Genomic DNA, 25,492 nt, shown 5'->3' on the forward strand with positions numbered 1-25,492 from the left:
GTGTTTTGGGTCCATTAAAAAAATTGTGGTTGCCCTAACTTCAGAATATGCCAAGTGGGCAAAAAGATACCTTTAGTGATTCCCTCTTACATTCAGCAGGGGGAGAGCAACTGTCCCTTTTCACCACTGCATGGTGCATTTTCCAGTGGCTGTTGCTGGATGCCTCTTCTGTATCCTTTTTTTAAAGAGCAGAAGCCCTTTGGGGACGCAGAACCATTTACTGATTTGTTTAGTTAAGTAAGGGCCCAATCCTATCCAATTCATGCGCTACATCCTGTGGGGGGGGGGGGCAGCACTCACAGAGGCCTCCTTAAGGTAGGGGAACATTTGTTCCCTTACCTCAGGGCTGTATTGTGGCTGCACCAGTGCTGGAAAGCTGGATAGGGCTCGGCTGTAAAGCACTTTGCTGAAAGGCAGCAGATAAATAATAAGGTGGAATCCAAAGATTAGGAAAAAAATGGGGTGAAGGTAGGGAAACATCCTCCTCCTTCTCTCCACAGTTAATGTCACAATGTGTAGGGTTGAAACTACAGTACAGCAGCAGACTGTTCAGAAGAACCCCACATGTTCTGAGGGCTCCCATCTCAGCTTCTTTAGATAAGTCCACTAAGGTTGCAATCCTGCCCACACTTACCTGGGAGTAAGCTCCATTGACTATAATGGGACTTGCTTCTGAGTAGACAAGCATAGGACTGGGCTCTGAGGCTGCAATCCTATCCACACTTTCCTGGGAGTAAGCCCCATTGACTCTAATGGGACTTACTTCTGAGTACACATGCCTATGCCTGGGCCTGCTCCCTCACCTGCTGAGAGAAGCTCCTCCATACCCAACACCAGAGTTACTTTGGCTCCTTCTCGAGGTCTGTCCTAGGTGGCCCCCCTCAACTCAGACCATTAATCCCGCCTCTTTCCAGGAGGCTCCGCTTCTCCACTAATGGCCTCGTCACGAACTCCCCGCCTTTCCTCCCATTGGTCAGACGCCCAACCAATGGGAAGCTCTGCTCCTTGACGCCCCGCCTTCGGCTCAGAGTCCCCGAGGGACGTCTGTCAAGGAGCCTCATGCCTCGAAGTCCTTCGGGCCGGCTGGTGGTCTTTGCGCTCGGTCGCTCCCGTCCGGTAGAGGCGGCGGAGGAGGAGTGCTTGGCATGCGGTGGCTGCTGAGAGTCCGGAGCCCGCCCTGGCGAGCCGCCCCAGCGCCGGGCCGTGCGGGACAACCGCCGGCGAGGCTGCTGCGCCTGGCTGGGGTGCTGGGACGCCAGGCCGTGTTTCCATGGCAACGGGAGGGAGCGGGCGGGCAGGGCCCGGGCGGCGAGGGCGGGACGGCGCCCGTGCGCCGCAGGTGGCTCCACGCGCGGGACGGGGACGTCTCCTTCCTGGACATGATCGAGATCTACTGCGAGCGGGCGACGCAGGTCGTGGAGAAGGAGCTGGTGCGACGGCTCCGCACCCCCAGGATCGAGACCGAGAGGAAGCAGCGGGTGCGCGGGATCCTGGGCACCATCCACAACTGCAACCACGTCCTGGAGGTGTCCTTCCCCGTGCGCAGGGACAGTGGCAGCTGGGAGGTCATCCACGGCTACCGCGCTCAGCACAGCCAGCACCGGCTGCCCTGCAAAGGCGGTGAGGCTGCCGCACGCTAGCCACGCTTTCCTGGAGTGAGCCCCACTCACTAGAAGGGGACCTACTTCCGAGTAGACATGCACAGGACTGGGCTCTCAGGCTGCAATCCTGTCCACACTTACCTGGGAGTGAGCCCCACTCACTACAATGGGACATAAGAACAGCCCACTGGTTCAGGCCATAGGCCCATCTAGAACAGCTTCCTGTATCTCATAGCGGCCCACCAAATGCCTCAGGGAGCACACCAGATAACAAGAGACCTGCATCCTGGTGCTCTCCCTTGCATTGTCATTCTGACATAGCCCATTTCTAAAGTCAAGAGGTTGCACATACACATCATGGCTTGTAACCCATAATGGATTTTTCCTCCAGAAACTTGTCCCCTTTTAAAGGCATCCAGGTCAGATGCCATCACCACATCCTGTGGCAAGGAGTTCCACAGACTGACCACATGCTGAGTAAAGAAATAATTTCTTTTGTCTGTTCTAACTCTCCCAACACTCAATTTTAGTGGATGTCCCCTGGTTCTGGTATTATGTGAGAGTGTAAAGAGCATCTCTCTATCCAATCTATCCTTCCCATGCATAATTTTGTATATCTCAATCATGTCCCCCCTCAGGCGCCTCTTTTCTAGGCTGAAGAGGTCCAAACGCTGTAGCCTTTCCTCATAAGGAAGGTGCCCTAGCCCAGTAATCATCCTAGTCGCTCTCTTTTGCACCTTTTCCATTTCCACTATGTCTTTTTTGAGATGCGGCGACCAGAACTGGACACAATACTCCAGGTGTGGCCTTACCATCGATTTGTACAAGGCATTATATTAGCCATTTTGTTCTCAATACCTTTTCTAATGATCCCAAGCATAGAATTGACCTTTTTCACTGCTGCTACACATTGGGTCAACACTTTCATCGACCTGTCCACCACCACCCCAAGATCTCTCTCCTGATCTGTCACAGACAGCTCAGAACCCAGTAGCCTATATGTGAAGTTTTGATTTTTTGCCCCAATGTGCATGACCTACTTCAGAGTAGACATGCATAGGACTGGGCTCTCAGGCTGCAATCCTAGCCACACTTACCTGGGAGTGAGCCCCACTCACTATAGTGGGACCTACTTCTGAATAGACAGGTGCATGATTGGACTCTAAGGTGGGGGCTAATTCTGCACTTGTCTGCCACTCAGGTGTTAAAAGCATGTATCAGAGCACCACAATAAAAGGATCCAGAGACTGCCTGTGAATAGTTGCAGGAAGCAGTGGAACAATAATTGTTTTCTTTTTCTCAGTTTCAAGTCAGTCACAATGTAGCCCTTCCCACTCCCAGTAATCCTCTCTATCCAAAAGAAGGGAGAAGGGTGGCAAGGTAAACAATGGATGAGCACTTCCCTTTGAAAGGGGAAAGACAGAATATAAATATTTAAACAAAAATACAAGTGTGCACTGCTTAACAACCTTTCCCTTAATGATGGACTGCATATACAATGGTGGTCAAAGCACAACAAAGAAGCTCTTAATGAGGCAGTCAGGACTCCCATAGCCTGCAGCAGAGTGTCTATTTACACAACAAAGAGGCTCTTAATGCAAAGAAGAGGCAATCAGTGTCCAGTAGCCTGTGCAGCCAGCTACTGTCTGGCAGGGAGTGCCTGTTTACACATCAAAGGCACTAGACTGGGCTGAATGTTTGTTTAACAATGTAATCGAATAACAACAGGGATTGCAGAATGTATCCCCATGTTAAGTGGCACACACCTGGAATGAGAAGGGGTGGGTGACTTTTAGCACGCCTAAACAACCACACACCTTTTCTTCAAGCCAAACAGGCACTCTTGGTCTGGCCCTGAAGATACATCCCTGCTCTAGTACAGTGTTTCTCAACAGGTGGTATGAGTACCACTGGTGGTACTTGAGGTGGTGTCCAGTTATACTTGTGGGACCCCTAAATCTCTTCCACCTGGCATCAAGACCAATGATGCAACATGACAAGCAGCAGTAGGAGGCTCAGTTCAGGATGCCTCCCTAAGGCAGGGGGTTGAACTAGATGACCTATAAGGCCCAGCTCTATGATTCTATGATGCAGAGCTCCAGCATGCACTTCCTGTGCACTTGAAAAAGCCCTCCTGTCATCCCTGAGCCTCTTACTAGTGTTTGTCATATTGCACCTGGTCTCCCAATTTGGACGTAACTGGCAATGACATCATTAAGAACATAAGAAGAGCCCTGCTGGTTCAGGCCAAAGTCCCATCTAGTCCAGCTTCCTGTATTTCTCAGTGGCCCGTCAAATGCCCCTGGGAGCACACAAGACAACAGGCACAACCTATGTCCTGGTGCCCTCCCCTGCATCTGGCAATCAGAGGCAACTTGCCTCTAAAACCAAGAGCTTGCACATACCTACTATGACTTGTAACCTGTAATGAACTTCTCCAGAAATTTGTCCAATCCTCAGGGTAATTGGACAAGGACAATCCTTGTCCAAGGCAGGCTAATTGGTTCTGTGCTGTCTGTGACAGATCAGGAGAGAGATCTTGGAGTCCTTGTGGACAGCTCAATGAAAGTGTCGACCCAATGCGTGGCGGTAGTGAAGAAGGCTAATTCCATGCTTGGGACAATTAGGAAAGGCATTGAGAATAAGACAGCTAATACTGTAATGCTGCTGTGCAAATCGATGGTTAGGCTACACCTGGAGTATTGCATCCAGTTCTGGTCGCCACATCTCAAAAAGGATATAGTGGAGATGGAAAAGGTACAAAAGAGAGTGACTAAGATGATTACTGGGCTGGAGCACCTCCCTTATGAGGAAACCCAACAGCCTTTGGGTCTCTTCAGTCTAGAAAAGAGGCACCTGAGGTGGGACATGATTGAGACATACAAAATCATGCAGGGGTTGGACAGAGTGGTTGGAGAGACACTCTTTTCCTTCTCGCATAACACCAGAACCAGGGGACATCCACGAAAGTTGAGTGTTGGGAGAGTTAGGACAGACAGAAGAAAATATTTCTTTACCCAGCGTGTAATTAGTTTGTGGAACTCTTTGCCACAAGAAGTAGTTATGGCATCTTGCCTGGATGCCTTTAAGAGGGGATTGGACAAATTTCTGGAGAAGTTCATTACAGGTTAGAAGTCATAGTTGCCAGTTACCTCTGGTGGTACTTCTAATAGGTGGACCATGAGAAGTGGTACAGTAGGAGACAAAAGTTGAGCATTGCTGCTCTATTAGGACATCTCTGGCTGGCATCCTCTTACTTCCTTTAGTTTTTTTCAACAGTCACATTTCCCAATGTAAACCAGTCTCTTTATTCCCCTTTTTGGTGGGAGTTCCTTTTTCTTCTGCTTCATACCACATAATTTCTTGTGTCTCTGGGTTGTTGAGCACTTCATCTTTCCAGAGATTCACAAGTTCTGAGGAAACACTTTGGGAATTAAGCGCCAAGCCTCTCTCTGAGATGCTGAGGAACCCTTCATTGAATTTTTCTGTAAAGCTGATTATGGATCCCAGATTGGTTACTTTCCAGCACAAGCAGTGGACTTTTTAAATTTCTTCCCTGTAAAAAAAGGGGCTATATGAGTAGTAGCAAGGGTTGAATTTGGCATTCATTTTGCTTTTCTCTTGCTTGGTCGATGCTACCATCTATCTCAGTATAGAGGCACTGTTATCAGTTGGGCTGCAATTTCTAACATAGACTTTAATCATTAGCACTGTCCATGAGAGGAATGTTTACACATAGTAATACTAGAAATGGTTCATTCTAACTGGAAAGTGGTTATCATTTAAAAAAAACCCATAAAAATTGTCATTTGCTTTTGAAAAAAAATTTCAAATATACCTAGTGTTTGTAATGGGTTTGCAGTTGCTACTCCCTAAGGTACCTGAGCATCTTTGTACATCTCATTGGTGTAGTGGTGGCGGGAATGAAAATTAAAAAGGGAATGAAAAGATATCTCCACTGACATTTTTAAAAGAACAATCCGATATCCCTCCTTTTTTAATCCATGCGGTGCAGACTGCAGCATGTCACAAAAAAAGAAGCAGAAGTAATTAAGGTGTAACACACCAAAATCCCTTTAGAGCAGGTAACTACAGATGACTGCTCCTGAAACACATTTTATTTTGTAATGACCTATGTCTGAAAAAATGATCTTTCTATCCATTTGATTCAATTCTAATAGCCAGAAGTGCCTTATACTAATGAGATCACCAACCCAATCATATCCAGCTTTCCAGCACTGATGTAGCTGTATCAACTGGGCACGCGCTGCATCCTGCTATGGAGGGGGGCAGTCATGGAGGCCTCCTCAAGGTAAGGGAAAATTTGTTCCCTTTCCTTGGGGTTGCATTGTGGCTACATTGACACTGGCAAGTTGGATAGGATTGGGCCCTGCATCTGCCAAAAGTGAGTGTATCAGTTAACAATCTCCATCAGAGATCCAAAACCTGGAGGTTCAAAGCCTACTAAGAACACCAAAGTCTGTGTGTTTTATATGTACTGCTTTCGGTCCTTAGAATTGGAATGGGGTGAGTGGGAGGAGAAAGAACGATAAATCAACATAAATAGATGCATTTGTATTGTGCATACTCTTACGTTCCTGTTTTTCTACCTTTTCCCAGGGATTCGTTACAGCCCCTCAGTTAGTGTTAATGAAGTAAAAGCCTTAGCTGCTTTGATGACATACAAATGTGCAGTGGTTGGTGAGTTATCACTTTATGGTAGAGCTATTGAAATGTACTTGTCATGAGACACACAGAAGAGATTGTGTGTAGTTCAGAAACGTAGCATACCCTTAAAGTAGAGGTTCTCAAATTGACATCTTAATCTGAGGAGCTCTGACTTTGCCCCTTTAAGGGGCGGGGAGGGAGGGAATCTAGCAATGCAATTGCCAGGATTGTGCCACTGCCAGGGGCAACAGAGACTTCCGTTTTATTTAACACCAGCAGCAGCCTCCTGGAGATGCAGAAAGCCCCATTGAAGCTTCTGTAGGGCTCCCTAAGCCTTGGAAAATGTAAAAATAAAGACTGCGACCTACTTCCGGTTTCTCAATTGAAATCTGGAAGTGGGTCACAGTCTTTATTTTTAAATCCTGGGGTTTGCGTCACTGCATTCCCCCTTCCCTGCAAAGACTTACTGTGGCTTCCAAACTCCTAGAGCAGGGGTGTCCAAACTTTTTGGCATGAGGGCCACATCATCTCTCTGACACTGTGTCGGGGGCCGGGGGAAAAAAGAATTAATTTAAATTTCAAATTTGAATAAATTTACCTAAATGAATATAGTATATGAATGAATGAATGAAGGTCTTGCAATAGCTCAAAACCTATGAAAGGCCTTGCACAATGCAAGGCCAGCCTTTCCTTTGCTGCCGCTACTGCATCACAGATCTGAAACAACAAGCAGTGGAGGGAGCCCTCGTCCCACAGCTCACACGAGAGGTCGAACAGTTAGCCGTCACACTGAGAGCAGTTGCATCAGGGCAGCGTGGGCTTCAGCAAGTCTCTGGAGGGCCAGAGGCTCATTGGAGACTGGGGGCTCCCCGTGGGCCAGATTGGGGGTCCCCAAGGGCCGCAAGTGGCACCTGTGCTGGAGTTTGTTTACCCCTGCCTTAAAGTATGCAGTGGAACCGTCATAGTTCGGATATCATGAATGGTGGCTAAGCATGGGCATAAAAGTAATGTGTGAGTAGTTGGGATATGGGAGAAAGTTATCTCTTCTTGCCCCTTTTAGTATTCCTTTTCTTCATTGCTCATTTTTTATCAAACCTGTAGTCCAGCCTTGGGCTTCTTCATGCCCTGGGTGGGAAAATATGTATAACCCTCTTCTATTAGAGAGCAGATTTCCTCATTGTGGGTGACCCACAAGCAAGGCAGACTAGGAACTGCCACTGTGGCGCAGGCTTTATGGAGGTATTGGCAAGGTCCTCACTAACTCAGGTTGAGTAGAGGCAATGCTAATAATACTAATAACCCTGCAAGCAAGGAAGGGAATTCCTTTGAGCATACATGTAGAAGATAATGAGTATATGCAGTGGCATACCTGAGGGGGGCAAGGGGTGCTAATGCTCTGGGTGCCAGGCTTGGGAGGGAGTGCTGCGCTGCCATCCAGTCCCCCTGGCAGCGCCATCCCGCGGCACTCAATCGGCACACTGATATTGGCGTACCGATCTGGGGGCTGCCTCCCCCCAGAGGTGTCCTGAGGACCAGGGAAGCTGTGCACAGACTCCCTGGCCCTCAGAAGTCCTTGTAAGGCCTTCTAGAATAAAAAAATCAATACTTCCGGTTTTCAGCCTAAAACTGGTAGTGTAGATTTTTGGTATCCAGAAAGCCTTGTAAGGCGTCTTGAGGGCCAGGGAGGTGGTACACAGCTTCCCTGGTCTGCAGAAAGCCTTTGGGGTGGCAGAAAATCATCACATTTGCTGTGCGGCCTTCCCATCCCTCAGAGCACCTGGGGGAGGCAGTGATCCTGAGAGGGCAGCACCTCCAGGTGGGAGGAGGCACCCCTGGAGGTGTACCCCAGGCAAGGCAGTGCCCAGGAATACCAGTGAGTTTATGTATGTGTTTTGCAGAAGTTTTTTCCAGTTTTGTGGAAGTGGAGTGCGATTGCTCCACATTCACTTCTAACAAGCTGGGGAGCCCTGCAGACACTCGCGCAGGGCTCTCTGAACCCCTGACAGGCTGCTGCAGGAACTGGTGAGTGCATCCCAGTCCCTGCAGCCTCCTGAGCAGCATGATCCTGGGGATCGCGTCGCTGCCTTCCCCCCACCCCCCACTGCCTCCCCCTGCCCCTGCAAGGACGTACAGCGTTGCAAACTCTCCATGGGAGTTTGAAAACCACTGGTGTAGGAGATTGGGAAAAGCCAAACAACTGGCATTGGGAAGTTCACAGAAATGCAACTGTAGTGGTGGTATGTGGATCTGAGAGGCTTGTTGCTCTTCTAGGTGGCTCTTCTTGGAATTTATTGTGAAACTGAGGTCACTTATTTTGTGCAAGGGGAAACCAGAATGATGGGATGTGATCATGTGTGAAAAAGATTTTGGAACAATGAGATCTACTGTATCTATAGTACGATGGTGATTTGTGGAATGTAAGGTGAAACCTGTGGAGATTATCTTGCTGCCAGAGAATTCTAGAGTCATTTTACACCAAGGTGCTGCAGAACATGTGCTACTTCAGATTGACAATATTATGTTTGAAGAGAAGCACAATCTCAGCTCTGGAAATTCCTTCCTCCATTGTTATTCCAAAGCCTGAGTACCTTTCAGCTGCATCAGCAAGGACTGCTTATTTTTGCAAGTTTTATCTTCCAGGTTTGAGCAGATTATTTTTTCCAATACTAGATTCATTTATAAAATAGTTTCTCAGTGTTTAAAACTGTTTAGATCTTATTTACTAAGGCTTTGTGTGTAGGTAGGATTTAAATTTTGAACCTATTCATTCTCAACAGTTCTTAAAATAATTGCTGTCACAATTCTTCAGTGTTAGATTAGGAAGCAGGAGATCAGATGATTAGTTGTTGACTTGTCTGTCTGATATTTCAGATGTTCCTTTTGGTGGGGCTAAAGCTGGTGTGACTATTGATCCAAAGAAGTATTCAGTAAGTGTATGCCCTTTCCTTTTCACTCTGTCGGGTATACATACATGTGGCCTGCTTGTATCTATATTTCAGGTATGACCATCAATTGAGGTTGATTCACACATTACAAAAATGCGATATGCTCCAACTATTCTTTGGGAATTGAGTTTATATGGAGAATTCTGGCATGTTGAGTGTTGGTCACCCCACACCTTCTCAATGGCAATTTCTGCAGTTGTGATGGCCCCTTTTTCCTACCTCAATCCCAGGAATTGATGCTAAGAAGCTGTGAGCTCACGTGCTACAGTTCTCCTTGTAATGCATCTCTCAGGGACAGGTGGGACACATCAAGTAAAGGCTTTTGTAATGTGTAAACCTCTAGTGTTGGACTTTAAGAGGCAGGAACCAGAAATGTCTATTATTTTATTAATTTATTTAATACACTTTTACTCCACCTTTCTTGCTTCTAAGGCAATTCAGACTGGCTTACATCAAAACAAAGTAAAATATCAAATAACATAAAAGCATGAATTAAAAACAGCATTAACAAATCTCTGACTGAAAGGCCAACTCTGAAAGCAAAATGAGAAAGCCAAGTTTCCCTGAGTATGCTTGCCCAATGGCTGCAAAAAAACCTTCTGTTACATGAAGGAAAGAGGGAGAAGAGATGACAAGTGTCAAAACAGATGCCAGAGCACAGTCTTATGAAACTGTAGCTGGTGTATTTTCCCCATAACAGACAGGTTGTGGATGGCAAGTCATTATAAAGGTAAAACTGGGCTGAGTGAGCATTAATTGTTGGGTACAAAATGGAGTGTCCCACCTGAGGACAATTGAAGTCTGCAGAATTACATCTTTTTACTCTGAAGTGCCTCCCAAAGCAAAGCATCCTGGTGGAACAATTTCTGTCTCAGGATATGGTCTTCCTCTGCAAAAGCACCTGACCTGGCTTGGGTGCCATGGATTCTTTTTCTCACTAAGTAGTTGGCATCCCTGCAAGAGCGTGTCGTAACAGCTGAATTTTGTTGTTCTTATGCAGGAGAGTGAATTGGAGAAAATAACAAGACAATTCACAATAGAAATGGCCAAGAAGGGATTTATTGGTGAGGGCATCTCTTTTGCACATTTTCCTTCTTTTGCTGATTAACGAATGAAGCTTGGAAAAGGTCAGCACTAACCACTGCAGAAATTAATTGATGGCAAAGCTTTGAAGTTTGATGTGACCAGAGTAAATAGAAATGTTGTGCAATTCAGTGTCTACTAATTTCAAATGAGAAAATTTCATTCTTTGGGGTATAATAAGCTTGCAAGTAAACTAACTGCTCAGATTCGTTTAGTGCTCTGATTTGAGAGAGGAAAAAGTTGTGACAGATCTGTTGTCCTTGGCAGGCCCTGGAATCGATGTTGCTGCTCCTGACTTAGGTACAGGAGAAAGAGAGATGTCCTGGATTGCTGATACTTATGCCAACACTATTGGATACAGGGTAATATTGATTATTGTTTGAAAAGTTTAGTGTGTGGCTGTTTTCTGAGAGAAGGCAACTCACTTTGCAACTTGGTCACTGTCCTTCTGCAGAGGTCTGGTTTGGCCTGAGGGGACTCTGCAGACTTGGGTACAATTAGCATCTTAAAACGTGCTCTCTTTTTAGAATGTGCTTTTAGGGAGAACCTAGTCCCAAACTCTTCAGTATCCTTTGTGGTAAGTTTACATGGTGAGGCCTTCACTTCATTTGTTGTTTCATGCTTGGAATTATAGGATATCAATGCCTTTGCATGTGTGACAGGGAAGCCCATTAGTCAAGGAGGTATCCATGGGCGAATCTCAGCCACAGGCCGTGGAATATTGTATGGAATTAGAAATTACATCAACAACAAGGAATACATGGATCGCATTGGCCTTTCAACTGGCTTCTCTGGCAAGACGTTTGTACTGCAGGTAAACACAAAACAAAGCTGTTGTATTATTATTAATTGAGAAATTCCCAGCTGTCTGATGTTGCAAGCCTAAAAATTGGGGCATACACCGAAGAGATTTTTTTTTTTAGCCTGGTGCTTAAAACTGGTGCCATCTCAACCTGGAATCAAGATGCAGTTTGTGCAAAAAGATAAGTCCAATGCTAATCCTGTTGAGTTGCTGGTGATTTTTATTATGTTTACTCCCATGATACATCTGTCTATTGCCAACAATACCTTTCTGCCATTAACATATGCCAAATAGATCTATTTCTGTGGAAATGGACAAACATCAAATGTTAAAAACAGTAACATTTATAGTGCATCCTATACATGTTTACTGGGAAGTAAGAGCCCAATTCTGTGGTCCGCACTGCACCTCCACGGCGCTGACCACAGTCGCAAACGTACCATAAGGCACATTTGCAGGACTTACTGCCGGTCTCCCACTGGAGCTGGCTCAGTTCCGGCCGGCGCTGAGGTAGCGCACGGCGGGCGCCCATGTTCCGTGGCTCAGTGGTCTCTGACCGCCGGGCTGCGGAACAGGAAATGGGGGCGTGGTCAGAGGTGTGGGGGAGGCATTCCGGGGAGGGGGGAGGCATGGTCAAGGGCGTGGGGGGGCATTCCCTGGGGCGGGGGAGAGGCGGGTCCGTGGAGCTGAGCTCCGCACGATCCAGAGCGCTAGGGCAGGGCTGCTCACCCTACACGAGCACCTTCACTTAAGCGGCAACCAAACAGTCACCGCTAAAGTGAGTAGTGCCATTGCGGGACTCCTTCCCTTACTCAGGGGAAGGGGACAAACGTCCCCTTCTCCCGAGGAGCCTCCTGCAGTAGCACGGGAGGCTCTGGATCTGGCGGGAGCCCTTTGTGGAGCTACCGGGTCCCGCAGCTCTGGGCAGCTCAGGATTGGGCTGCCCGTCTCGCTGTGCTCAGTGGGGCTTGCTCTCAGATAGGTGTGTATAGGTTTGCTATCTCAGAAATCTATGTAGGATTTTTTTCTCCCAAGACATTGTGTAGAAGATTGGCAGCCCAATCCTAAAGGCGGTGGTGCCGCCAAGTGCAGCAATGCCAAAATGGCTTCTACTGCATCCAGCAGCACCACTGGGGATGCCAGAGGTCTCCTAGGGGGATGGGGACTTTTGCCCCTTCCCTTGGAGAAAGCCCAAAGCCCTGCAACGGGGCTTCTCAAATCTGCACCAGCTATTTTGCTGGTGCAGATTTGAGAGCCTCTGTGTTGGACTTTGCAGTTCAACATGGAAGATGTTGAGAAGTGGAGCGGGGTTCTGCTGGTCCCACCCCCTCCCACCCTGGTTCCTCCCCTGCCCCAGAACACCTCCCCCCCAAACCATACCACTGCCCAGAGCTCTTTCCTTGCTGCAGGCAGTGTCCATCCGGTGCTGGGCCCAGGGCGAACTAGGGCTGGGCTGGCAGTGGCGCTCCCTACATGGAGGATGCTGTAAATATGCTTTATGATTATGACACCCAGTACTGGCGGTACACTTGGGGGTGGGCAGAATGGGGCAGGGAATCAGCAGAACAGGACAAAGGGGGGAGGAGAGTGGATCAAGGTACACTTGTACCTCTGGTGCTGAAGAGCTCAGGATTGGGGTCTCAGGCCCCCTTTCCCCTGGGCCTTGTGCTGCCAGAGCTAGCAGTCCAGCAGTGCAAGGTCCTTTATGGCTGTCGCAAAAGTCGACACACCATTTTTCACAGCTGGGCAGCTACCTCAAGTGGTAAATGGCCTCAAAATGACCCCCAGTAAGGGAGCGAGGCAGGATGTGGGTAGAATGGGGCAGGGGATCAGTGGAATGGGACAGAGATTGGGTGGGGAGGGGAGCAAATCAAGGCTGGGAAAGGAGCAGTACCAACAGCAGTGGTGCCACTGATATCCTATCCCCCTTCCTGGCCTTGATCTACTTTCCCAAGTCCCCTCAGATTTGCACCAGCAAAATCACTGGCACAGGTTCAGTAGACCCATATGGGTGGTGGAGGCTTACCCTTGAGCAAGGAACAAATGTTCCTTTACCGAGAGGAGACTTCTGGGACTGCTCTAACCCTGCAGGATGCAGTGCCTGCTCCAGTGGCACAGCTGCATCAGTGGAAGGGGTTTAAGTAGGATTGAGCTGCTTGTCACCATGTACCAACAAAAAAAATTCAATGGGAGACTCCAACATGAAACTGCCAATTGAATTAATCAACAAATTTGCGAGTGTGGGATTTGTTTTGGGATCGACTACCTTATTGCAGAATTATAATCCTTCCACAATGTTTAGTTTTCACTCTGATCTTGCTGTGCCTATTGATAACCAGTTGGTTAATAGTTGGGAGTGAGTTTCAGCCACTCTGGTTGGATTCTGTGTTTTTGTTTTGCTTAGTACTGTGGCACACCTATTACTTTTGTACTGCTTCACTTTGTAAAAAGACATTTTTTTGCTTCTCTTCTTGGTAGTAGGGTACTTACCTATAGGCTTCTTTTGATGCATTAGAGAGACGCTGGCCCATGAAAGCTTATGCCACAAAGTATTTGTTAATTTCTAGGTGTTTATTTTTTTCTGCTGTTGTAAAACACAGTTACTCCTCTGGATTTTGCTGAATTGTTTCTACTGCTGGGCGCAGAATGATTCATTGAATAAGAGCTGGATTTTGCTTGGGGAAAGCCTTTACTGGACACCAAGTTTCCATCAGGACATCTATCCTGCTAATACATTGCTTTGTCTGTAGGTTTTTAAGCTGGCAGTTTGCCAGCCTCCCTTCAGTCCAAGACAAATGTGTTTGTCCCCTAAGCAGTTCTTCCCTCAGGTTGTAAAACTTGGCTGGCAGAGCTGAGCTTGTACAAGGAACTGTCTCTAAGTCACCTCTATTGAATTAAGTTTGTTGAGCAATTCCCCAAGGAATACTTCGCTTACTCTAATTAACTTACCAGGAAAATTAAACTGAGAAAGGAAGCCCACTAGTCCTTGGGGAGTGTTGTCTTTGTGGATTTTTTTTCCTTATCCAATAAATCAAGTTTCAGTTTTTCTTCAAAGAAACTGAGGAAAGATGCTGATGAGTTAGGAGCTAAGCGGTATATGAATAAATGCTCAAAGGGGAAGAACTCAGCTATTGTGCTATTGTGTTCTTTTTCGTCTGTAATCATTTTCATCTATTCCAGTTGAAATTAGGGTGGAATAAGAAGAGATGTTTGCAGTGCATTTGGCAGTTGTCATTTTCCTAGGGGACACTCTGATTTGAGTTGTCATGTGTGGTTATTGGTGCTGCTCTGGATTTGTCCTTTGGAAAAGTTCATTCAAGCAGCTGGTACATTGCTAAAGAGATTGTGATCTTAGACATCGCAGGTGATTTACAGATAAGCCCTTGGTGATGTCAGTGTTAATGGTGAAAAGGGGAAGCACTGCTTGCTTCTGAGGCAAAAGAAAAAACTATCCAGAGCAATTAAAGTGTTTCATTCCTTAAGAGATTTTCTGAGTGAAAAGGAAACACACTTTGTTTGGAGCAAAGCACCTTCCACCGTATAATTTCAGGACAAGCAAACTTGCAGTTGTTCTCTCCAGGGCATTAATACCAACTGCTCTGAAATGCAAGGAAGTTCCACTTAGGCCTCTTTTCAGCTTTTCTTTTACTTCTTAGGAATCTCTAGTCGTGCCTTTTTCAGCCCTAAAGGCCATTAAGGTATATAAAAAAAGAGAGTGCTGCCTCCTTACAGGCAGTATCCAGATGTTGACTCCATCCAGGTCTGAAACAGGCCTGAAACAGTGAATTCACAGCCAAGGAGACAAAAGATCCAGCAAGTGCTGAAGGGCAGACAGTGAAAATCAGAACTGACAAGGGAGACAAAGTCCAACCCAGACTTAAGACTCCAGAGTGCAAGAGGAGCAGAAAGCACCAAATACAGGCAGAAAGGAAGCAGGCCATACTTCAGGACCTGGAATCGAGGATGACCATTCAGAGCTTTCAGGACCCTGGACAGGTCACTGGGAGGATATGCCTCCGCTGCTCCTAATGGCTCTGCAGGCAAGGGGGAGGGCCCGTTTTACACCAGTGTTCAGACACCTGAAACACTTAGCCTTCCTCTTCTCCAGGAATACCAGTGCTTTGGGGCTGCCCAGGATTCTGCACATGTGCAGCAAGGCTTCCTGAGACTCCGTTCAGGAGTGTGAAGTGCTCCAGAGACCAAAAGGTTTGAGAACCTTTGCACCAGAGTACCTTGAGGATAGGATTAGGTTTCTAGGAGCCCAATCCTATCCTTTTCACACACACCATCATGTCCCCTTCCTGCCTTGTTTCACTCCTACTACTGCTCTACCTGCTCAATCGGATTAGGCTGTTGATGCCTGATGAGGATCAGATCATCTTGGTAAGGATTTGTGTATTTCCTTGCAGATTGAATTGCCTCATGTTTCTTGATTCTGTCTTCAGGGCTATGGCCATGTGGGCATGCATACAATGAGATACCTGCACCGCTATGGAGCACGCTGCATATGTGTTGGGGAGCTGGATGGTGCCATCTACAATGCTGATGGGATTGACCCCCAGGAGCTACAAGATTACAAGGAGGTATTCTGGATCCTACAGTTTGTGAGGCTAAGAGGCAAAGAAGGAAGGCCCATAGCCAGGGAGACAGACCAGGGACAGACTGCACTTGCTCCCGGTGTGGAAGGGATTGTCACTCCCGGATTGGCCTTTTCAGCCACACTAGACGCTGTGCCAGAACCACCTTTCAGAGCGCGATACCATAGTCTTTCGAGACTGAAGGTTGCCAATACCATTGTGTGGAGGCACTGGTGAATGTTGTGAGGTCCTCAACTCTAGGGGTTGGGGTGGCGGCCTCACCTGGGGAAGCTTCAGACTGGCTCAAAGGGGAAGGGGGTTACAGAACCCTGGCCCTCCTCCCTGGCAAGGCAGTTACCTTAGGCTCAAAGGCAGGAGCTGTTCACTCCACAGCTCCTGCTTCACATTGGCCTCCTGTCATCCCTGGCCTCCCTGCTTATATGGAGTGAGCCCGCCCCCTTGGCCCCTCCCCTTCCTCCTGGTGGGGCAGAAAAGGTATTTCCTGGGTACCGCCCACTCTCCCTTGAATCCCTGTCCTTTACACCACTCACCTGGCCCAGGTGTAGCTGGCCAGCCTCTCCTGCCACCCCACCTTGGGGCAGGAGGAGCCCTCTACTGCCTTGCTTTCGTGGCAGTGGGGGAAGCATTGGCGGTGTCTTGGGCAACTCCCCTGTCACGCCTCCTTGTCTCTGAGCACGGGCAGGCTCCTGCAGGAGTTGGAGCTTCCGTGCTTCATCTGCCCTGAGCGGCGCCGGTCGCCTGGTCCTTGCTCCCTCTTCTGGGGTAAGTTGGGGACCCGGGCATCTGGGGTGGGGACCTGACAAGTGGTTATTGTCATGAGAGATGGTGACTGAATTGCTGCAAAAGGTCAGTACAGTTTTCCCCATCAAATAGTATATTATGGGTTATTAGGCTAGTATTACCCAGATATGGGTGACCACTCTGGTGCCAGTGGCCAACTCAGGGCCCAATCCTATCCAACTTTTCAGCACCAGTGTAGCAGCAATGCAGCTCCGAGGTAAGGGAACAAAATGTTCTCATACCTTGAGGAGTGCTCTGTGACTGCCTCACCAACACAGGATGTAGTGCGTGGCATGGCTGCACCGGCACTGGAAAATTGGATTGGATTGGTCCCTAAAACAACATTTCTCAATATTGTAGGAAAGCACTTGTCTAACTGTACTCTTTGGAGGTCAGGCTCAGCACAACTGAAGTGTATTTCTCATTCCAGGAACATGGCACCATAGTGGGCTTTCCAAAAGCTAAGGCTTTTGAAGACAGTATCCTTGAGGTGCTTTGTGATATCCTCATCCCAGCTGCTGTTGAGAAACAGCTCACAAAAGAGAATGCTCAGCGTGTCAAAGCAAAGGTAGAGTTTAGAGAGTGTCATTTTTTCTGAATAGCTCCTAATCTCTTTTCCAGGAGAAAAGAAAGCAAGAAGGTACTTGCTTTATTGAACTGGGGATAAAGTTTGAGCTGTAGTAAGTTTGGGGCTCTCACACAACTGATATTTACCCTGTATGAAGCTACTATTGAACTGATGTGATTATATGTATTTATTAAACATGCAGCACATATGTGGTAGGCAGGCAATGACTAGATTATGAGAGGCTAATCAAATATGTTGTTTGTTTTGAGTAAGCTGGACTAGATCGGCCTTTGGCCTGATCCAATGTTCTTCTGGTCCAATGCTCTTCTTATGTTCTGATGTGTTCCCAGGATCAGAGGGTGTTTGCAGCCCCCCCTTTTTTATTAGAGTTATAATGAATAACAAAATGAGGTTCCTCAGTTGTGGGGGTAGACAAAGCAATATCGGTTGTTTATCTTGTTCTCTCATCTCAGTATTGTTTGAAACATTGTAACATCCTTATTGGCATTTCTGTTGTTGGGTCCAGGAATGGAAGGAGTGTTCCACTCATGCAAGGGTTCCTTGTGCAAGTGGAGGGACTACTTACGTAAGCAGAGCTCTCCTGTTCACAGAGAAAGTTCCCAGCAGCAGAAAGAGAACAGCAGAGAGTGAAAGATGGCTTAGGTCCTGTCCAGTTCACTTGCGGAAGGAAATGACAATGCAGAAACAATATCTGACTACCTAGAGACTGGTTGCTAGGCTCTTTGGATTCTGAGCTAGACTGCAGAATAGATGTGATAGATTACCACATCTGAAAATGAGGCCCTAGTGTCGTCAGGGATGTACATAGCCTCCATAGTTTGAAACATTATTGGAGTCATGATGAAACAGGTGTATTGGGAATTGTATTCTCCATGAGACTTGCCTCCATTTTAAAGATATATTTGACTGCACTAATCTCTACTTTATATAAACTTTGCTCAGACCTTTGGGGCTGTTGGTTGAGCCACAATGTATTGGAAAACTACATGCACGTGAATTGGTACTAAATGTGACCGCTTCTTGACTTAACTTGTTATACCTTCATTTCCATACTCTGAACTAAAATACTTTGCTAGGGTAGCTAGTTGAGGCTTGCTTCTTTTCGGTAGTGTTGTTCTGATGTCTGTGTTATCCTTTTGTGCCTCGTAGATCATCGCTGAAGGTGCCAATGGCCCCACCACCCCAGATGCCCATGATATCTTCCTGCAAAGAAACATCCTTGTTCTCCCAGTATGTGTGACACATCCCTTAACTCCAGTGATGTCCTATTTCATGTCTTGATGCTTGGGTCTGGCTAAGCTGCTTGGGTCTGGCTTAAACTTTAAGCAGCTTCTTCTGAGGCATACTGTACCTTGCAGCAGAATTGGGCAGGCTTTTTGCAGTGCAGTTCTGCAAACAAGTCTGTCTGAATTCAGAAGCATTATGAAGGGGGAAGTGTGTGCAGCAACATGGTAGTAATTTAGTATACCAAGAAGGCTTCTTGCACCAGCATTGTATTTGGGTTTAGTCTCTATTTGCAGTAGGGGCTACATTTAGTCCAGGAGATTGGGGTTAGCAAGTGTTAAGCAAGAAGGCTTGCTATATGTTACATTGCCTATTTTTCTGCTATAAATACAGAACACTACAGGTGTCGGGTCACCTTTTATAATGCTTTCCTGTGTAAAACCCTCACTAAATGAGGTTCAGTAAGCACCTTGGAAGAAAGGTTTCGTGCAGACTAAGTCCTGATTTGCTGGTTTCCTACTTGCACAGTGTTTTTGGTTTGGATGAGAATTCAAAAATATGACCCCAGACCTGCACTCTGAATTGAAGCAGTTCAAAATTCTTCCCCCTCAGCTTCCATCTCACTCTAGGTTAGCTCTTTAGTCTTTAGAATAGAATATGTATCTCTTCTGTGCCTGATGATTGCTGAAGGTGAACTGTGCCTCTCTCTTTTCTGTTGTGGTTCTAAAAAGATATCCCCAAGCAAATGAGCTATTTCCTGAATTAATTTTTCATTGGAGATGTTTCCACTTCCTCCAACCCAAATTGGATCAATACTAACAGTGTTTCTTAAGGAAATCTTCACTTAACAGGCTTGTAGGTAAGGGTGATTTCTTAAACATTATATACTTAGATGTCTAAAACGCTTTTGATAAAGTCCATCACCAAACTCTCCTCAGTAACCTTAGCAATCATGGATTACAAGGACTGGTTCTCTTATGAATTAACAATAACAGTTAAATAAGAGAAAGCAGGGGGTAGGGGAAAACAGACAGTTCTTTACTTGCAGTGGAGGGAATTAAGACCCAGGATGGTGTAGTGGTTTGGGGGGTTAACTTAGACCTGGAAGATCCAGGTTCAAATCCCCCCTCAGCCATGAAGCTTCCTGGGTGACCTTGGGCCAGTCACTTTCTCTCAGCCTTACCAACCTCACAGAGTTGTTGTGAGGACAAAAGGAGGGGAGCAGCTATGTACACTGCCCTGAGCTCTTTGGAAGAAGGGCGGTATAAAAATGTGAAAAATAAAATAAATAAATAAGCAGTGGTTTCCCTAGGGATCTGTATTGGGACTTGTGGTCATTATTTATAATTTATCTGAATTTGGGGCAAGCAGTGAGGTGGACAAGTCTGCTGAAGAAGTCACATGTTTCAGGATACTGAAAACTCAAGCAGTCTGAGAAGAGCTGTAAAAAGTTATCTCCAAAATGAGTGATGAGCAAAATGGCAAATGAGATTCAACGTGAATGTAAAGTGGGGCCATTGAGGTGAAACCTCTTAACATATGCATTAATGGGGTGTGAACTCATGCTGACTAAGCAGGAAAGAGGTTTTGCGAGTCCTAGTGGACAGCTCAGTAAGAAAGTAAACTTAGTGTACATTGGCAGTGAAAAGGGCAAATTCCATGCTAGGGATGATAAGGAAAGGCATTGAAAATAACACTGCCAGTATAGCTAGCTCTTGATTTACATGCTCTTAATTTGCATATCTTTGAAACAGTGTGATTTACCAATTAATACCAGAAGAGCAATTTGCGCAGGCTCATTTTTTTAAATAATATGGTCAATTAGGTACTTTAATTTAATAAAATAATTATTTAATAAAACAATTCAATGCCTTGTTGTAATGTTCTTTTACCCCTAATTGTTGTGATACATTGTACATTTATTTATAGAGCTCTGTAAGCTGCCTTAGGCATTTGCTTTGGCATGGGAAAGGAGGGATATAAATTTTTTAAATAAAAATAAATAAATAATAAATAGGTGCTAATTAGTTGTAGCATCCTGTCCCTTTAAAGCCAGAAGATTTAAAAAGAGACAAAGAAAGTACATTCTCAGAGCTGCTTATCAGCACCTGCTCCTCCACCCCTTTGGAACAGTTGATGAGAAAGGAAACTAAGCAGGTCCCACCTCCATAAGGAAACTGCTGTAACTGCTCACTCACTCCATCTGTAGCTACGTTTATTTTTCTAATAGGAGATAGAGGAAATGACGATTCTAGCATGCTTCTAGCATGCTTCCAGTGTGGCTTATTTTAAAAAATGACAAAATGGTGTCCCATCATTGAAATCAATTGCATGTTGTTGTTACCAGAATGTATGGAGGCCACCATGTTTGCCAACAGAAATCAAATGCATGGAGACAGCAGTCTTTAATAGCTCCGAGCTTGCAATTCAAATTGCTAGCATGATGAGCATGCTAGAATGTGAATAAAGAATACAACCTGAGTGTGAAGGAAGGAGAAAAAAGAACAACTGTCTAGCACTTCTAGTGCTAGAGGCTGAAAAATGAATGCAGACTATGATAATTGGTTAGCAGTATGTGGCACATTCTGGAGCTTTTCATTAGAAAAGCAAGCTTTGCTGGAGAGGTGCCTGGAAGCTGCAGATCTTTTGCTTTGAAGAAGATAACAAGATTTCAGGAATCCAAGTTAACCAAATTGTCATATGAATAGGGCCACAAGCAGTTGCCTGCTTTTCTCTGCAGCATTCACACATACCTGCTACAACTTTTCCCTACCTCCCCAACAGGGGCACTTTGCAACCAGCGATCATTATGCTTCTGTTTCTCCCTTCTAACTCATGTCAGTTTGTGAATTTGTAATTGCATGGATTGTATTGAGTGCCCCAACTTCAATACTAAGGGGACTGCTTTGTGGTTGGTACAGAAGCAGAAAGGTCAAGAGCTTTGACCTTTTGCTATCCATCTACAAGATGGATCTGGATCTATAAAGAACCATTAGCTTAACATAAGAAGAGTCTTCCTGGATCAGGCCAAGGACCCACAAGTTCAGCTTCCTGTATCTCACAGTGACTCACCAGATGCCCCTGCAAGCACACTAGGCAACAATATCTATATCCTGTTGCCACTTCTTTCCATCTGGCAGTCAAAGAGAGGTTACCACTAAAACCTGGAGGTTGCATACATCATGTCTTGTAACCTGTGGTGGACTTCCAAAAATCTGTCCAGTTTTCTTTTAAAGGTATCTATGTGAAATACCATCACCACATCCTGAGACAAGGAGTTCCACAGATTAATTACATACTGGATAAAGGAATATTTTATTTTGTCTGTTCTAACTGTCCTGCCAGACAATTTTAGTGGTTGTCCCCCCCCCCCCAGTTCTGGTATTGCGCAAGAGGGAAAAGAACATCCCTCTATCCTCCCCATGCATAATTTTATGTCTCAGTCATGCCCTCCCTGGCACCTTCTTTCTGAAGAGCCCCAAATGTTGTAGCTTTTCCTTATAAGGGAAGGAAGTTGGTGGTGGGATATAGACTCGTAAACTTGCACCACAGACCACATGCTCAATGGGGAGGCAATACATGCAAGTGCAATTGTCACACTAGCATCTCATAATTTGGAGTGTTGCCCTGAAGAAGAAATGAAGAAGACTGCTGATATCGTTGCTGTGTTGTGTTCAGGCTGCTTTTCTACAAGAAGGGAGGTAGCAGGAAGTAACTCTTGGCACCGAGATACATAGATGTTTCTGAGAAGATAGTATCATTATCCTGCTGTTTCTGGAGGATCAGATAATTGTAACAGTCACTTTTGTCTTCCGGTAGGATTTGTACATAAATGCAGGTGGTGTGACAGTCTCCTTCTTTGAGTGGCTGAAGAACCTGAACCATGTCAGCTATGGGCGCCTCACCTTCAAATATGAACGTGATTCTAACTACCACCTGCTGATGTCAGTGCAGCACAGCCTGGAGAAAAAGTTTGGGGAAACTAAAGGAGGGATTCCTATTATACCCACACCAGAGTTCCAGGCCAGGGTGTCAGTAAGTCACAGCTTTAGTTATGTCCTTAACAGTCCAATCCTATGCATATCTACTCAGAAGTAAGTTCCACTGAGTTCAGTTGGAGTTACTCCAAGAAAAGTGTGTACAGGATTGCAGCCTGAGATATGCAGTCTCTTTTTTTTCTTTTTTCTCCCTTGGTGACTGTCCCAGGATCAAGTGCCTATGTATCACCTACATAGGGTGATCACACAGAGTATTGCATGTTTTGCCCAGTTTGGATGTGGGGAAGTTGAAACAGCCTTGTATCAAGCTGTGTTCTAAAGGCCATCTTATGACTGAAAGCGTATTCCCTCAGAGGCTTCAGGAGAGTTCATACTTGCCAGAATTTTGGTCTGGCTCAGGTTTAATCCAGCTCAGTTGAAGCTGGAAAGGCAGGAGATGTCATATGGTTGTAACATAGGCCTGTGTCTCACTAGAGGAAGCACTCAAAAACCCCAGCATAGGTTTCCAAGATTGTTCATGATGAACAAGTGGCTGCGTCCTTGACTGGAAGGTCAAGAGCAAGAACCTTTATGTATTTACCATGTTACTATTTATTTTAAAAGCATTTTATCCAACCTTTTTAAAAAGATTGACGGCAAATTTTTAACCCACCCTCCTCCTAAGAGTTTAAGGCAACTGCATAGGGCTGCCTTATTTTATCCTCATAGCAACTGTGGGATGTAAGCTGGACTGATCGTGATGCCCAGTAAATATCTTAGGGCACAATCCTAACCAACTTTCCAGCATAGACATAGCTGTGCCAATGTGATGTGCACTGCATCCTGCAGTGGGGATGCAGTCAATGAGGTTTCCTCAAGTTAATGGCATGTTTGTTACCTTACCTTGGGGCTGCATTGAGGCTAGATCAGTGCCAGAAAGTTAGTTCGGATTGTGCCCTTAGTTTCCACTCTGAGTCCTGTACCCCACCCACTTCACTGCACAAATGACCCACGCATAAGGGAATGATAGCAATATGTAAATATTTGTAGCAAGCTGTATCCTGTATACATCCTGACCAAGTGTGTTTTTTTTCTTGTAGGGTGCCTCAGAGAAGGATATTGTTCACTCAGGACTAGCTTACACCATGGAACGTTCAGCCAGGGTAGACGCTTCTGTGTTGCATCTCTCTATTCACTCACTTTTTTTTCCTTTGTTTAGGATCCTGGGCCAAGCCCTCACTGTCATATAGTGGGAAGTTCCTAACTTCCTAATCTCCTTTCTGTATGTTTCTGTGACCTCCACTGCAATATTATCAGAATGTATGTACTTGTTTCTACAATGGCAGTGCAGCCCAGTCTCTTCTAGCTTCCAAATTTGGAGTTTTGGCTGAGGGCAAGAAGAATATAGAGACAATTTTAAAAAATGAATATATACTGCTTTTTCAACAAAAAGTAGTCCACAAAGTAGTTTACTTAACTCAGTAAATAAAGAAATGGTTCCCGGTCCCCCAAGAGCTCACAACCTGAAAAGATTCAGAAGAAGAGTGCCTCTTTGCAAACTGGGAACTATATTCCTTTATGTTTGTGTTTTATGTTCTAGCAAATCATGAACACAGCCGTGAAATACAACCTGGACCTGGACCAAAGAACTGCTGCCTATGTGTCTGCCATTGAAAAAATATTTACGGTTTACAGTGAGTCAAGTTTTACTTACTGAGAAGATCACCTATCTGCCTGCTGACATCCTGTCCATTGGCCAAAGAGTAAATTGGATGCATTACTCTTGAAAAGAAGGTGCACTGCAGTGAGAAAATAGACCTCTCAGATATTGCTGCTGTCTGCTGGAAACTTTCCCCCTTCTCTTTCACTCCTCCTTTCCTGTTCTCGACTTCTCTGATGTGTACAGCTATACATGTTATGAAAGTAGTTCTTTTTTTGACCTGTAGGTGGTGCCAGCAGCCCAGGGATACTGTTTTGTGGCATTGTATTTTATTTATTTATTTATTTGCTTGCTTGCTTGCTTGCTGCATTTCTCTCTTCCTCTCTTCCACCCATACTGGGTCATCAAAATGAATTGTACAGTGTAACGGTTTAAATTAAGCATCTGTTAGAGTTCAGTGCCTTTTTTTGATCCTTTGACTCTGTGTGACTATGCTTCATTGCGCGTTTGTTCCCCTTGCTTCGGTGTTGTGATCATGTCACAGTTATTTGGCCCAAACGCATTGCTTCCTGAGCTATGGCAGTGCCTGTAGTGGTGGTCCTCCCCACCTGCTTGTTGATTTCTCTCTGTCTTGTCTTTTTTTGTGTGTGTGTGTGGTTTTTACATACACTCACAAACATATACAATTAGAGAAGGATTTTTTTTTTTAAAGGAGTTGCCCCCATCGTGACAATGAATCCACTTCTTCTGTCACAAAAGAGTTGGGTATCTTTTCTCAATCCTTTCTTTCTACTTTCTGGTCCAGATTTCAATACAGGTTTTTGTCTTAGGGCCCAATCCTATCCAACTTTCCAGTGCTGATGCAGGTGTGCCAATGAGACATGCACTGCATCCTGCAGTGGTGGTACAGTCACAGAGGCTTCCTCACATTTGTTCTCTTACTTCACGGCTGCATTGTGGCTGCATCAACACTGGAAAGTTGGATAGGATTGATCCCTCAGAGTTTATTCCCTGCAGTATGCCCTCTTCATGCTATAACCTCTCCAGTGCCAAAATATATAATCCACACCTGTAAACTGTGTTTCTTAGGCCTAAATCCTAACCAACTTTCCAGCACTGGCATAGCTGTGCCAACAGGACATGTGCTGTATCCTGCAGTTGGGTGGCAGTCACTGAGGCCTCTTCAAAGTAAGGAAATGTTTGTCACCTCATCTCGGAGCTACATTGCCCTTATGTCATTGCTGGAAAGTGGGTTAGGATTGCGCCCTTAGCGTTGCACCCGCTTCTTAGTATGCCCTTCACTTGCATTTCCAGCATTCACACCCCTTTTCCTAGCTTTCAGGCTCCAGTCCGTGCATCTGGTATATCTCCCTGCAGCTTCTGTGTTTTTCACCTGGTATGTACTTCCTGCACACAGCTTAAGAAAAAAAACATGGAGATAAATGATCGCTCCCTCTACTACAGCACTGTGCTTAGTGTCAATCTGTTCTTAGAAAATTGTACAGTTTGCTTCACCTTTTCTTGTGCTGCTTGAATTGGAACACAAGAACTCTACTGGTGAATAC

General features: G+C 45.7%; 1 protein-coding gene across 1 annotated transcript; it reads left to right on the top strand.

The window, feature by feature from the left end:
* Positions 1–1,127: 1,127 nt before the first annotated feature.
* On the top strand, positions 1,128–24,546 carry LOC136639868 (glutamate dehydrogenase, mitochondrial-like). Its single transcript, XM_066614462.1, has 12 exons — positions 1,128–1,620; positions 6,222–6,302; positions 9,141–9,196; positions 10,215–10,278; positions 10,565–10,659; positions 10,932–11,111; positions 15,545–15,682; positions 16,908–17,045; positions 18,216–18,296; positions 22,110–22,325; positions 23,368–23,430; positions 23,868–24,546. Exons 1-12 carry the CDS (start codon positions 1,146–1,148, stop codon positions 23,982–23,984), a joined length of 1,704 nt encoding a protein of 567 aa, XP_066470559.1. The 5' UTR covers positions 1,128–1,145; the 3' UTR covers positions 23,985–24,546.
* Positions 24,547–25,492: the final 946 nt, after the last annotated feature.

This window comes from Tiliqua scincoides, chromosome 2 (assembly GCF_035046505.1).
Source record: "Tiliqua scincoides isolate rTilSci1 chromosome 2, rTilSci1.hap2, whole genome shotgun sequence".
Classification (NCBI taxonomy): Eukaryota; Metazoa; Chordata; class Lepidosauria; order Squamata; family Scincidae; genus Tiliqua; species Tiliqua scincoides.

Bases quoted from the DNA above. Each gene is read 5' to 3' on its own strand.
- LOC136639868 (XM_066614462.1), top strand. From the start codon at position 1,146: ATGCGGTGGCTGCTGAGAGTCCGGAGCCCGCCCTGGCGAGCCGCCCCA. The intron at 1,621-6,221 runs GTGAGGCTGCCG...ACCTTTTCCCAG, and splicing joins CCGGCTGCCCTGCAAAGGCG to GGATTCGTTACAGCCCCTCA. The intron at 17,046-18,215 runs GTAGAGTTTAGA...TGTGCCTCGTAG, and splicing joins CTCAGCGTGTCAAAGCAAAG to ATCATCGCTGAAGGTGCCAA.